Consider the following 14,074-nt stretch of genomic DNA (forward strand, 5'->3'; position numbering starts at 1 on the left):
GTGAAATGTCCCCAAGGCGCTTCCCAGGAGCGTTGTCAGACAAAGATCGACACCGAGCCACAAAAGGAGATATTAGGACAGGTGACCAAAAGCTTGGTGAAGAGGGAGGTTTCAAGGAGTGTCGTGAAGGAGGAGAGAGAGGCGGAGAGGTTTAGGGAGGGAGTTCCAGAGCTTGGGGCCCAGGCAGCTGAAGGCACGGCCACCGATGGTGGAGCGATGGAAATCGGGGGATGTGCAAGAGGCCAGAGTCGGAAGACACACAACAGTCGGTGTTGAGTTAAGCACATAACACAAGCATTAGGAGCAGGAGTCAGCCATTCGGCCCCGTGAGCCTGCTCCGCCATTCAATGAGATCATGGCTGATCTTCAACCTCAACTCCACTTTCCTGCACTGTCCCTGGATTCCCTTAACCTATCGTCATCTTGAATATACTCAACGACTGAGCCTCCACAGCCCTCGGGGACAGAGAATCCCAAAGATTCACCCCCCTCTGAGTGAAGAAATTTCTCCTCATCTCAGTCCTAAATGACCGACCCCTTATCCTGAGACTGTGACCCCTGGTTCTAGACTCCCCAGCCCCGGGAGGAAACACCCTCCCTGCATCTACCCTGTCAAGCCCCGTCAGAATTCTAATGGAGTTGGGTCATGATAAAAAATTTGCCGCACTACCCCGACACCCCTCCCTCCCTCCCCCCCGAAGTTAGTGAAGGAGAGAGACAACCATTTCATGAACCTGCGCCCACACAAACAGCACCATGGATGACCAGCAGTTGCGAGGATTGAGCTGCCAACGTTTGGTGTTGCCACAAGTGGCCGGTTGGGCAAAGACCCACAGGGTGACTGGAACTGCAACAAGTGCATGTAGGGATTGCCAAACGAAGTGTCCACAATCCATCTGATTCATCTTCTAACCATCGCGGTAATCGCACGATACGATGATACTGGGAGCTGTCGACTGATCACAGCAATCAATCCGCTCATCAATGAGTCTACAAGAAGGCCAGACACGAGGCAAGTGAGATCCCCAGTGGAGGAGCGCTTTGGGAACCATTGCCATGGCTTAGTGGGCAGCACTCTCGCCTCGGAGTCAGAAGGTCGTGGGTTCGAGTCCCACTCCAGTGACTTGAGCGCAAAAAAATCTAGGCTGACACTCCCAGTGCAGTGCTGAGGGAGCGCCGCACTGTCGGAGGGGCAGTACTGAGGGAGCGCCGCACTGTCGGAGGGGCAGTACTGAGGGAGCGCCGCACTGTCGGAGGGGCAATACTGAGGGAGCGCCGCACTGTCGGAGGGGCAGTGCTGAGGGAGCGCCGCACTGTCGGAGGGGCAGTGCTGAGGGAGCGCCGCACTGTCGGAGGGGCAGTGCTGAGGGAGCGCCGCACTGTCGGAGGGGCCGACTTTTGACTAAGAAGTTAATCCGAGGCCCCGTCTGCTCTCTCAGGTGGCCATAAAAGATCCATGGCCACTATTTCGAAGAAGAGCAGGGGAGTTCTCCCCGGTGTCCTGGGGCCAATCTCTATCCATCAATCAACATCACTAAAACAGTTTATTTGGGTCATTATCACATTGCTGTTTGTGGGAGCTTGCTGTGCGCAAATTGGCTGCGTTTCCCACATTACAACATTGACTACACTTCAAACAGTAATTCATTGGCAGTAAAGCAGGAATGAAACAAAGATTTGCATTTATATAGTGCGTTTCATGACCATAGGACTTCTCAAAGCGCTTTACAGCCAATAATCAGATAATCTGTTTTTGTTATGTTGATTGAGGGATAAATATTGGCCCCAGGACACCGGGGATAACTCCCCCGCTCTTCTTCGAAATAGTGGCCATGGGATCTTTTACGTCCGCCTGAGAAGAGCAGACGGGGCCTCGGTTTAACGTCTCATCCGAAAGACAGCATCTCCGACAGTGCAGCACTCCCTCAGCATTACACTGGGAGTGTCAGCCTGGATTATGTGCTCAAGTCCCTGGGATGAGACTTGAAGCCACAGTGTTGGAACATCCAGAGATCATCGTCACCTGTTGCCTCACCACACGTCAGATCTCAAGTTACTCCGTCATACAATCCCCGACACGTAATACAGTCAATGTCTTCCATGCAGGAGGGCAGGAAATAACAGGAAAAATATTTATTATTTTTTTTTTAAATGGGGAGAAAGTTAAATGTCAACACACCTTAAACGAACTGTGAACCAGAGTCTCATCCAAGTCGATCACCACGCATTTCTTCCCACGGTCCTGAACTTTCACTTCTGGAAGGAGCTTTGGAACAGGAATCTAAGTTTGTAAGAAAAAAGGGACACAAGTGCAGAGAGGCGGGAAAGTTGCATCACACGGTACGTCAGGGCAGCAGCAAAACCTTACCCGATTGGAGAGTCTGAGGACGCATGGGCATCAGAACCGTTAACCAGTTAGCTCACACCCACAACTTCCCTCTGCAGTCAGCAAAAGGTGGTGTTCAAACCCCTCCGTGGCCTCGCCCCTCCCCATAACCTCTCCAACAGCCTTACAACCCTCCCTATCCCTGTAACCCCCTCCAGCCCCGATACCCCTCCCTATCCCTGTAACCCCCTCCAGCCTTACACCCCTCCCTATCCCTGTAACCCCCTCCAGCTCCGATACCCCTCCCTATCCCTGTAACCCCCTCCAGCTCCGATACTCCTCCCTATCCCTGTAACCCCCTCCAGCCCCGATACCCCTCCCTATCCCTGTAACCCCCTCCAGCTCCGATACCCCTCCCTATCCCTGTAACCCCCTCCAGCCTTACACCCCTCCCTATCTCTGTAACCCCCTCCAGCTCCGATACCCCTCCCTATCCCTGTAACCCCCTCCAGCCTTACACCCCTCCCTATCTCTGTAACCCCCTCCTGCCCCTACACCCCTCCCTATCTCTATAACCTCCAACAGCCTTACAACCCTCCCTATCCCTGTAACCCCCTCCAGCTCCGATACCCCTCCCTATCCCTGTAACCCCCTCCAGCCTTACACCCTCCCCATCCCTGTAACACCCTCCAGCCCCGATACCCCTCCCTATCCCTGTAACCCCCTCCAGCCCCGATACCCCTCCCTATCCCTGTAACCCCCTCCAGCCTTACACCCTCCCCATCCCTGTAACCCCCTCCCTATCCCTGTAACCCCCTCCAGCCCCGATACCCCTCCCTATCTCTGTAACCTCCTCCAGCCTTACACCCTCCCCATCCCTGTAACTCCCTCCTGCCCCTACACCCCTCCCTATCCCTGTAACCCCCTCCAGCCCCGATACCCCTCCCTATCTCTGTAACCCCCTCCAGCCTTACACCCTCCCTATCTCTGTAACCTCCTCCAGCCACTACACCCCTCCCTATCCCTGTAACCTCCTCCAGCCCAGATACCCCTCCCTATCTCTGTAACCTCCTCCAGCCCCCACCACCCTCCCTTTCTCTGTAACCTCCTCCAGCCCCGGTACCCCTCCCTATCTCTGTAACCTCCTCCAGCCCTTATACTCCTCCCTATCTCTAATCTCTTCCATAGAAACATAGAAATTGATCCCTTTAGCCGAAAGGGCCACATTTAACTCCCTTTTGAATATATCTAACGAACTGGCCTCAACAACTCTCTGCGGTAGACAATTCCACAGGTTCATAATTCTGAGTGAAGAAGTTTCTCCTCATATCGGTCCTAAATGGCTTACCCCTTATCCTTAGACTGTGACCCCTGGTTCTGGACTTCCCCAACATCGGGAACATTCTTTCTGCCTCTAACCTGTCCAGTCCCGTCAGAATTTTATGTTTCTATGAGAGCCCCTCTCATCCTTCTAAACTCCAGTGAATACAGGCCCAGTCGATCCAGTCTCTCCTCATGTCAGTCCTGCCATCCTGGGAATCAGTCTGGTGAATCTTTGCTGCACTCCCTCAATAGCAAGAATGTCCTTCCTCAGATTAGGAGACCAAAACTGAACACAATATTCCAGGTGTGGCCTCACCAAGCCTCATCCACACACAGAACATGTGTACGGTTTCTCCCCGCTGTGAATGGTGCCCGACACTCCTCCCTATCTCTAACCCCCTCCAGCCCCTACACTCCTCCCTATCTCTGTAATCCCCTCCAGCCTCTACACCCCTCCCTATCTCTGTAACCCGCTCCAGCCCCTACACCCCTCCCTACCTCTGTAACTACCTCCAGCCCCTACACCCCTCCCTATCTCTGTAATCTCCTCCAGCTCTACACCCCTCCTCTGCCTGGGGCCTAATCACTGGAATTCCCTCCCTAACCCTTTCTGCCTCTCTCTCCTTCAAGACCCTCCTTAACACCAACCACTTTGCCCAAGCTTTTATCCCAATATTTCCTTGTGTGGCTCAGTGTCACATTCTGTCTGATAATCGCTCCCGTAAAGCACCTTGGGGATGTTTTACGATGTTAAAGGCGCTATATAAATACAAGTCGTTAGATTTCCAGACATATCCTTCTATTCCTTTCTCCAGCTTCCCCTTAAATGCATCGATACTTTTCGCCTCAACCCCTCCCTGTGGCAGCGAGTTCCACATTCTCACCACTCTCTGGGTAAAGAAGTTTCTCCTGAATTCCCCGTGGGATTTATCAGTGACTGCCGTATATTGATGGCCCCTAGTTCTGGTCTCCCAGTGGGAACATCTTCTCTACATCTACCCTATCGAACCCCTTCATCATTTGAAAGCCCTCTACCGGGTCACCCCTTGGCCTTCTCTTTTCTGGACAACACAGCCCCAGCCCGTTGAGCCTTTCCCAATAGTTACAGCCTCTCAGTTCTGCTGGGATCTCCTTGAACAACGCCCGCAGTTCCCTCCCTTCCCTCTAGTGGCCCTCGGATCATTCCAAAGCATTTCTAACAGTCTCACTATATGGGTTTAACCCAATTTGAAGTGCAGAGCAGGAGAACAGGAAAGCTCCAGGCTCTTACTGCGCCAAAAACAAAGAGAAAGGCACAAAAGGAAACATTTCCAATGGTACAATACTAATGTGTCTGAACGGAGAGGGGATCAGCACTTTAAAAGATCTTTTTTTAAAAAAAATAAGGGAGGGTGCAGGAGGCCACATCTGAAAAGGAGAGGAAATTTTAACATTCCCGCTCAGCCTGCTAGTTATCGCTGCTCTCAATCAGCCCCCAGAGGCCCTCCTTAGCCCCACAGCAGTTTTGTACATTCCTCGGATTCCATTTGCCTTGCTATTTTGTTTACGATCAGGGAGCGGGGCCACGGATGGAACGACACCGCCACCTACTGGCAGACGGTTACCGCAACAACAAAACAACTCACTGGAGGGGCCCCCGGTTTCAGCACCGGACGCCCTGGGAGCTTGCGATTGGCGGCATTGACCAAAGCGTGCCCCCCCCAGTCAACGACTCGCTCAATTTCCTGCACGTGAAACACAGGAGCAAGAGGCGGCCGTTCCGCCCCTCGATTAGATCGTGGCTGATCTGTAATCTAACTCAATCTACCAGCCTTGGTTCCATAACCCTCCCTGACAAAGTGCGACACCCCCACCGACACCTGGGAGTCCCTGGCCAAAGAACAGTCCGCCCTAAGTGGAGGAAGTGCATCCGGGAGGGCGCCGAGCACCTCGAGTCTCGTCGCCGAGAGCATGCAGAAAGCAAGCGCAGGCAGCGGAAGGAGCGTGCGGCAAACCAGTCCCACCCTCCCCTTCCCTCAACCACTGTCTGTCCCACCTGTGACTCTCGTATTGGACTGTTCAGTCACCTAAGGACTCACTTTAAGAGTGGAAACAAGTCTTCCTCGATCCCGAGGGACTGCCTCTGATGATGAGGCCCAACAAAAATTGATCAATCTCTCAGTTTTGACATTTATCATTTGACCCCCCCAGCCTCAATGGTTTTTTGGGGGGAAGTGAGTTCCAGATTTCCACCATCACCATAGGCAGTCCCTCGGAATCGAGGAAGACTTGCCGCACGCTCCTTCCGCTGCCTGCGCTTGGTTTCTGCATGCTCTCGGCGAGGAGACTCGAGGTGCTCAGCGCCCTCCTGGATGCACTTCCTCCACTTAGGGCGGTCTTTGGCCAGGGACTCCCAGATGTCAGTGGGGATGTTGCACTTTATCCACCGCTCTGTGTGAAGAAGTGCTTCCTGACATCACTCCTGAACGGCCTGGCTCTAATTTATAGGCGCCGCCCCCTTGTTCTGCACTCCCCACCCGAAGAAATAGTTTCTCTCTAACGACCCCATCAACTCCACTAATCATCTTAAGCACCTTGATTAGACCAGCCCTTAATCTACACTCGAGGGAACACAAGCCCAGTCTGTGCAACCTGTCCTTCTAATTTAACCCTTTAACCCCCCCCCCCCACTCCGCCCCGCCCGCAGGTATCCGTCTGGTGAATCTGCACTGCTCCTCCTCAGAGGCAGATATATCCTCCCTGAGGTGCAGGGCCCAGGGACTGGACGCAGTGACCCAGATGGGGTCTGACCAGAGTTTTATATAATTGCAGCATAAGAACATAAGAAATAGGAGCAGGAGTCGGCCATTCGGCCCCTCGAGCCTGCTCCGCCATTTAATACCATCATGGCTGATCCGATCATGGACTCAGCCCGCTCCCCATAACCCTTTACTCCCTTATCGTTTAAGAAACTGTCTATCTCTGTCTTGAATTTATTCAATGACCCAGCTTCCACAGCTCCCTGAGGCAGTGAATTCCACAGATTTACAACCCTCAGGAGAAGAAATTCCTCCTCGTCTCAGTTTTAAATGGGCGGCTCCTTATTCCAAGATTATGCCCTCTAGTTCTAGTAACTTCCACCCCAATTGTTTTCCAGCCCCTCCCCGCTCCCAAGATAAAGGCCAACATTCCGTTAGCCTTTTTGATTAATTTTTTGAACTTGCTCACCAGTTTTTGGGTGATTTCCAAACTTGGACCCAATTATTTTTTGGGGGTGTGCAGCCCCTTTAAGTGGCTGCACGGCACGTTCAAATCCTCACGCATGTGCAGTTTCTCCCATGCACAAGCCGGTGAACCGCCTGCGAGGGACCTCAAGGATCGCTTAACGGGAACATTGCTTCGACCTATAAATCTCTCCACTCCTCCACAGATCCCCCCCGCTTCTCGCCACTGAGAAAATACTCGGCTCCATCATCTTGGGTCCAAAATGGACAACCTCACACTCCCCCCCCCCCCCCCCCACCAACCCCCCCCCAACCCCCCCCCACCAACCCCCCCCCCCCCCCCCACCCCCACCTATATTTAAGAAGGGGGACAGAACATGGCCAGGGAACTGCAGACCAGTCAGCTTAACATCAGTGGTCGGAAAAATAATGGAATCCCTACTAAAGGAGAAAATAGAACATCTAGAAACCGACTCGGACACGATGGGCCGAATGGCCTCCTTCTGTGTTGTAATTTTCTATGATTCTACACAACAGTCAGCATAGATTTCAAAAGGGAAAGTCTTTCTTGACCAACCTCAGTGAATGTTTTGAAACGGTAACAGAAAGAATAGACAAGGGTAATGCAGTAGATGTAATTTATCTAGATTTCAAAAGGTCTTTGATAAGGTTCACCATAATAGACTGACGAACAAGGTCAGAGAATGGAGAGTCAGGGGATAAGTAGCAGAATGGATAGCTAGCTGGCTTCAAGACAGGAAGCAGAGACTCGGGGTAAAGGGTAGCTATTCACCGTGGCAGAAGGTGCGTAGTGGTGTTCCACAAGGGTCACTGCTGGGACCACTGCTGTCCACAGTTTATATTAACAATTTTGACTTCTGGAAATAAAAACACAATTTCTAGATTTGTGGATGACACCAAATTGGGGGGATAGTCAATACTGAGGAGGACTGCAACAAATTACAGGGGACATTAATAAACTTGCAGAATGAGCATATAATTGGCAAATGAAGTTCAACACAGATAAATGTGAGGTATTACATTTTGGTAGGAAGAACAGGGAGGTCACTTATTACGTGGAGGCAAGAGTCTGGGTGGGGTAGAGGAACAAAGGGATCTCGGATACAAATACACAAATCACTAAAAGCAGCGACACAGGTTAGCAAGGCTGTAAAAAGCAAACCAAGAACTAGGGTTTATTTCTAGAGTTATAGAATGGAAAAGTAGGGAAGTGATGCTAAACCTGTATTGAACCTTGGTTAGACCACACGCGCCATATTATAACAAGGATGTAGAGGCACTGGAGAGGGTGCAGAGAAGATGTACAAGGATGATACCAGGAATGCGAGGGTATACATATCAGCAAAAGATGAACAGGCTGGGTCTCTTTTCTCTTAAAAAAGGGCTGAGGGGTGGAGGTATTTAAAATGATGAAAGGTTTTGATCGAGTGGATACAGAGAGAGTGTTTCCACTTGTGGGGAAGAGCATAACTAGGGGCCAACAATATAAGATAGTCACCAAGAAATCCAATCGGGAATTCAGAAGGAACTTCTTTACCCAGAGAGTGGTGAGAATGTGGAACTCGCTGCCACAGGGAGGGGTTGAGGCGAATAGTATCGATGCATTTAAGGGGAGGCTGGATAAGCGTATGAGGGAGAAGGGAAGAGAGGGTTATGCTGATAGGTTTAGATGGGGAAAGACAGGAGGAGGCTCGAGTGGAACATAAACGCCAGCATGGATTGGTTGGGCTGAGTGGCCTGTTTCTGTGCCGTATATCCTGTATAATACTATGCCACAATTTTGCCCACTCGTTTAATATATCAGTATCCCATTGCAACTTTCTGCTCCCATCTACATGGTTTACTGGGCTGTGGGAGGGGATTAAATGGGTAGGTAGAATCCATGATAGAGGAGCGTGTACATGGGCTTTACTAATTTGGGTTTTACATCTAATCTCCCACAGCCCATGTACACTCTCCTATCACTGACCCTACCCACCCACAGCCCATGTACACTCCCTGATCACAGACCCTACCCACCCACAGCCCATGTACACTCCCCTATCACAGACCCTACCCACCCACAGCCCATGTACACTCTCCTCTATCACAGACACTACCCTCCCCGATCACTGACCCTACCCACCCACAGCCCATGTACACCCCTCTATCACTGACCCTACCCACCCACAGCCCATGTACACTCCCCTATCACAGACCCTACCCACCCACAGCCCATGTACACTCTCCTCTATCACAGACACTACCCTCCCCGATCACTGACCCTACCCACCCACAGCCCATGTACACTCCCCTATCACTGACCCTACCCTCCCACAGCCCATGTACACTCCCCTATCACTGACACTACCCTCCCACAGCCCATGTACACTCTCCTCTATCACAGACACTACCCTCCCACAGCCCATGTACACTCCCCGATCACAGACCCTACCCACCCACAGCCCATGTACACTCTCCTCTATCACAGACACTACCCTCCCACAGCCCATGTACACTCTCCTCTATCACTGACCCTACCCACCCACAGCTCATGTACACTCCCCTATCACTGACCCTACCCTCCCACAGCCCATGTACACTCCCCTATCACTGACACTACCCTGGACCCAATGGTTCTTCCCCAACCCTACTACCTCTCCCTTTCTCCAACTTGTTCAAATGGGCGTTAGTGTGAAAAGAGTGGACCCATCACGGGCTGATCTGCGGTTGATTTCTTGTTTTCATTGAATTTCCAGTCTTTCCTTCCAAAATTGTCTTGTTTGTATCTTCCCTCCGAGTTTTGAAAACCTGTTGCCCCCCCCGCCCCGCCCTCTGAATTTGATCTCCTTCTCCAATGGACACAGGCTCAGCTCTGGGAAGCCCCCCATCATAGCACAAGACCCCAGAGGGGGGTGGGGGGAGGGACCAACTTGCGACCAGAGGGCACACGTGTGGCTTTGTGCTTACAATTTCTATCTTCCACTTTCTCCTGCCTGAATCACGCATCTCTCGAGGTTTGGGACGGACTGTTCCTGGCGCTGCTGCCTCATTGGTGGATAGAACCCAAACCAAAACACCAAGATCAATTAGCATCAGCGCTTGAAGCTCGAGAATGTCAAGAACATAAGAATTAGGAGCAGGAGTCGGCCATTCGGCCCCTCGAGCCTGCTCCACCATTCAATGAGATCAGGGCTGATCATCGACCTCAACTCCACTTTCCTGCACTGTCCCCATATCCCTCGATTACCTCAATATCCAAAAGTCTATCGATCTCAGCCTGGAATATATTCAATGACCCAGCCTCCACAGCCCTCTGGGGTAGAGAATTCTCAAAAGATTCACCACCCTCTGAGTGAAGAAATGTCTTCACTTTTTGAGCGATAAGGGAGTGAAGGGTTATGGGGAGCAGGCGGGGAAGAGGAGCCGAGTCCATGATCGGATCAGCCATGATCGTATTAAATGGCGGAATAGGCTCGAGGGGCCAAATGGCCGACTCCCGCTCCTACTTCTTATGGTCTTATGCTATTTTCTCTTCTCAGTCCTAAATGGCCAACCCCTTATTTGAGACTCTTCAGCAAGGGGAAACATCCTCCCAGCATCTATCCGGTCAACCCTGCTCAGAATCTTGTATGTTTTAATGAGATCACCTCCCATTCTTCTAAACTCCAGGGAAAATAGGCCCAATCTCCTCCTAGGACAATCCCCCCATCCCAGGAATCAGTCTGGTGAACCTTCGTTGCACTCCCTCTATGGCAATAGATAAGGACACCAAAACTGTTTCTAGTACCCCAGGTGTGGTCTCACCAATGCCCTGTATAATTGCGGTAAGCCTTCTTTACTCTTCGACTCTAATCCCTTTGTAATAAAGACTAACAAACCATTTGATTTCCTAATTGCTTGCTGTACCTGCATGTTAACTTTCAGTGATCCATGTACAAGGACACCCAGGTCCCTCTGAACACCAACATTCCCCAAGCTCGGGTCTTTTAAACTACATTCTGCTTTTCTATTTTTCCGAGTGAAATGGACACTGTACTGCATGTGCCCCATGCTTGCCCACTTTGCAGCTTCAATGCTTCCTGCTCACACCTCACAGCACAGAAGGCAGCCATTCAGCCCATCGTGCCTGTGACAGAGCCATCCAATCAGTCCCAGTCCCCACTGCCCTTTCCCCATAGCCCTGCTAAATTTTCCTTTTCAAGTATTTATCCCATTCCCGGTTTGAAAGTTACTATTGAATCTGCTCCCACCGCCCTTTCAGGCAGCGCGTTCCCGATCACAACAACTCGCTGCATCAATAAATAAATTCTCAGCTCCCCCTCTGGCTTGTTTGCCAATTACCTTAAATCGGTGTCCTCTGGTGACTGACGCCCCCATGCCAGTGGAAACTGTTTCTCCCTATCTATTCTAACAAAACCCTTCACAATTTTGAATATATGCAGGTTAATGAGAACAGATTCAAGCTGTGTACATGTTCCTCACCCCCCCCCCGCACTCCCCCACCCTCCGAAGCTCTGTGCTACATACCTCGGTGGTCATAGACACCCCCAATTCCTGGGACCATGGCAATCCTCCCCTACATCCTGTCCAATGCGCTAACAATCCTTTGAAAGCAAGTCACCGTGTTTAAAGAAGCAATATTCTAAATCGTGACCTCGCTAAGGGTGTACGTGAAACGAGAGGTAACTGGACACGGAAATAACTCCCGGCTTAAAGACCCTCAGATATTTTGGAGCAGCGCAGACTTAGAGCCGCGTTGATAGAGGTCTGGAAAATAATACAAGGGCTGGACAGCGAGCCTATGGAGTCCCAAACCTGCGACCTCACCACCCAGGAAGGCAGCAGGGGCATGGGAACACTACCACCCTCAAGTCACACACCATCCTGACTTGGAAATATATCAGCTGTTCCTTCATCGTCGCTGGGTCACAATCCTGGAACTTGGAGGTGGAAGATGGGGTCACGGGTAGTCACAGCATGCTCCAGCCAGCATGGTGTGGGGTGGTGGGCAGGGAAAGGCTTGTTGGACCATCTGGCCATTTGCTGCCCGTCTACTTCATGCGGCAGTCTGCTGGAAGTGTGGGGGCACAGTGCCCGGGTTACATAGACTACAGTGTAGTACCGTTCCCTCCTCCCCACATCCCCCAGTGCCCCTGCCGCCCACCCGTGTCTCCCTCCCTCCCTCCTTCCTTCCTTCATCCAGCCCCTCTCTCTCTCTCTCTCTCACTTCCAGCCCCACACCTCCCCTCTCGCTCTCCCACCTCCACCCCGACCCCCGGTGTGAGTTCAGCTGTATCTAACCCCGCTCGGAGCCCGTGCAGTGAAGCTGGGCAGTATCCCCCCTCTCGGCGGCCTACCTTGGTGGCATTGCTTTTCCCGTCGACCAGCAGCGAGGCGTTATTGTTGCTGCCGACGACGATCTGCTCGCTGTCGTCATCGTCACGGGAGATGCAGCAGAAGATGGTGCGTAAGATGCCGTGTCGTCGTGGCTTCTTGTCGCAGTCGGGCAGGGGCTCTGAAACCAAGAGGTGGCACGGAGGGGGGAGGGGGGGGGGGGGGGGGGAAAGAGTTAGACACAGGAAGAGCAGCGCGACCAACCCCGCCATCTCGGCCCGGCCGCACCGCCGCGAGCAGCATTGGGCCCCCCCCGGTGGTGAACGGCGGTACCCGTGGTGACGGAACACCAAAACCCTCCTCTCTCCCCCACAACACTCGGCAATTAGCAAAACCTTGCCCCCCCGCCCCTTGTGGTCAACGAAGCGGGCGACAGGAAGCTGACCAACGCCCTCAAACTGGCCCAGAGTTCACCGCGGCACGCAGCGCAGCGCCCCCTGCTGGTGCCGAAGCAGCATGCCACAGAGGAGCAGCCCCAGCCATGACACACGGCCCTTCCCGCTCAGCCGGGCATCACCCTCACCCCGCAGGTTCAAGTCCCACTCCAGAGACGCGAGCACAGCCCAGGCCGACACTCCCAGTGCAGTGCTGAGGGAGTGCTGCACTGTCGAGGGGCCGTCCTTCAGAGACATTAAACCGAGGCCCCGTCTGCTCTCTCAGGTGGATGTAAAAGATCCCAGGGCACTATTTCAAAGGAGTTCTCCCCGATGTCCTGGGGCCAATATTTATCCCACAATCAACATAACAAACACAGATTATCTGGTCATCACATGATAAAAAGTGCGAGAGAAGTGCCGTTCTCTCGGTTTCCCCCTCGCCAATGTACTTTCCTCCTCTCCCAATGACTTCTCGCAAGGCCATAGAAAAAGCAAACCAAACGAGGGTTTATTTCTAGAGGGATAGAATTGAAAAGTAGGGAAGTTATGCTAACCCTGCATTGAACCTTGGTTAGACCACACTTGGAGCACTGCGCACAGTTCTGGTCACCATATTATAAAAAGGATATAGAGGCACTGGAGAGGGTGCAGGGAAGATTTACAAGGATGATACCAGAAATGCGAGGGTCTACATATCAGGAAAGGATGAACAGGCTGGGTCTCTTTTCTCTTTTTAAAAAAAAGGCTGAGGGGTGACCTAATAGAGGTCTTTAAAATGATGAAAGGTTTTGATCGAGTGGATACAGAGAGAGTGTTTCCACTTGTGGGGAAGAGTATAACTAGAGGCCATCAATATAAGACAGTCACCCAGAAATCCAACAGGGAATTCAAAATAAACTTCTTTACCCAGAGAGCGGTGAGAATGTGGAACTCGCTGCCACAGGGAGGGGTTGAGGCGAATAGTATCGATGCATTTAAGGGGAAGCTGGATAAGGGAATAGAGGGATATGCTGATAGATTTAGATGAGGAAAGATGGGAGGCGGTGCGAGTGGAGCATAAACGCTGGCATGGACTGGTTGGGCCGAATGGATTATTTGGTCATTATCACACTGCTGTGTGTGGGAGCTTGCTGTGCACAAATTGGCTGCTGCATTTCCCACATCACAGCAGTACGTCCATGGCTCCAAAGCACTTTCGGATATCCGGTGGCCATTAAAGTCTAGCTTTCTCTTTTTAGTTACGGGAATAGGATTTTGGGGGGGGGGGGGGGGGGGGGAGCCTATGGGGAAACATCGTGTTTCAGTGTGTTGTGTGGCTGGGTGATCGAGGGTCCTGTGTTTAGGACGACCCACTCGCATTCCTACAGCACGGCTAAACCCTCCTTGTTCCCTTACTCTGCCTCTCTCACTCCTCCTACCCTTGCTGGGGCCCCGGAATACTGATCGTG

At 52.0% G+C, this 14,074-nt stretch overlaps 1 protein-coding gene across 3 annotated transcripts in view; it reads right to left on the minus strand.

The window, feature by feature from the left end:
• LOC139259641 (carboxy-terminal domain RNA polymerase II polypeptide A small phosphatase 1-like) overlaps positions 1-14,074 on the minus strand; it is a 63,504-nt gene that overhangs the window by 32,398 nt on the left and 17,032 nt on the right. For all 3 annotated transcript variants that reach the window (XM_070875153.1, XM_070875152.1, XM_070875151.1), the window contains exons 2-3: positions 12,213-12,370; positions 2,180-2,281 (exon numbers count right to left, since the gene is read on the minus strand). In XM_070875153.1, coding sequence (XP_070731254.1) covers positions 2,180-2,281; positions 12,213-12,370 — 260 coding nt within the window. The remainder of the gene's footprint in view (positions 1-2,179; positions 2,282-12,212; positions 12,371-14,074) is intronic.

The sequence above is a fragment of the Pristiophorus japonicus genome, chromosome 3 (assembly GCF_044704955.1).
Source record: "Pristiophorus japonicus isolate sPriJap1 chromosome 3, sPriJap1.hap1, whole genome shotgun sequence".
Classification (NCBI taxonomy): Eukaryota; Metazoa; Chordata; class Chondrichthyes; family Pristiophoridae; genus Pristiophorus; species Pristiophorus japonicus.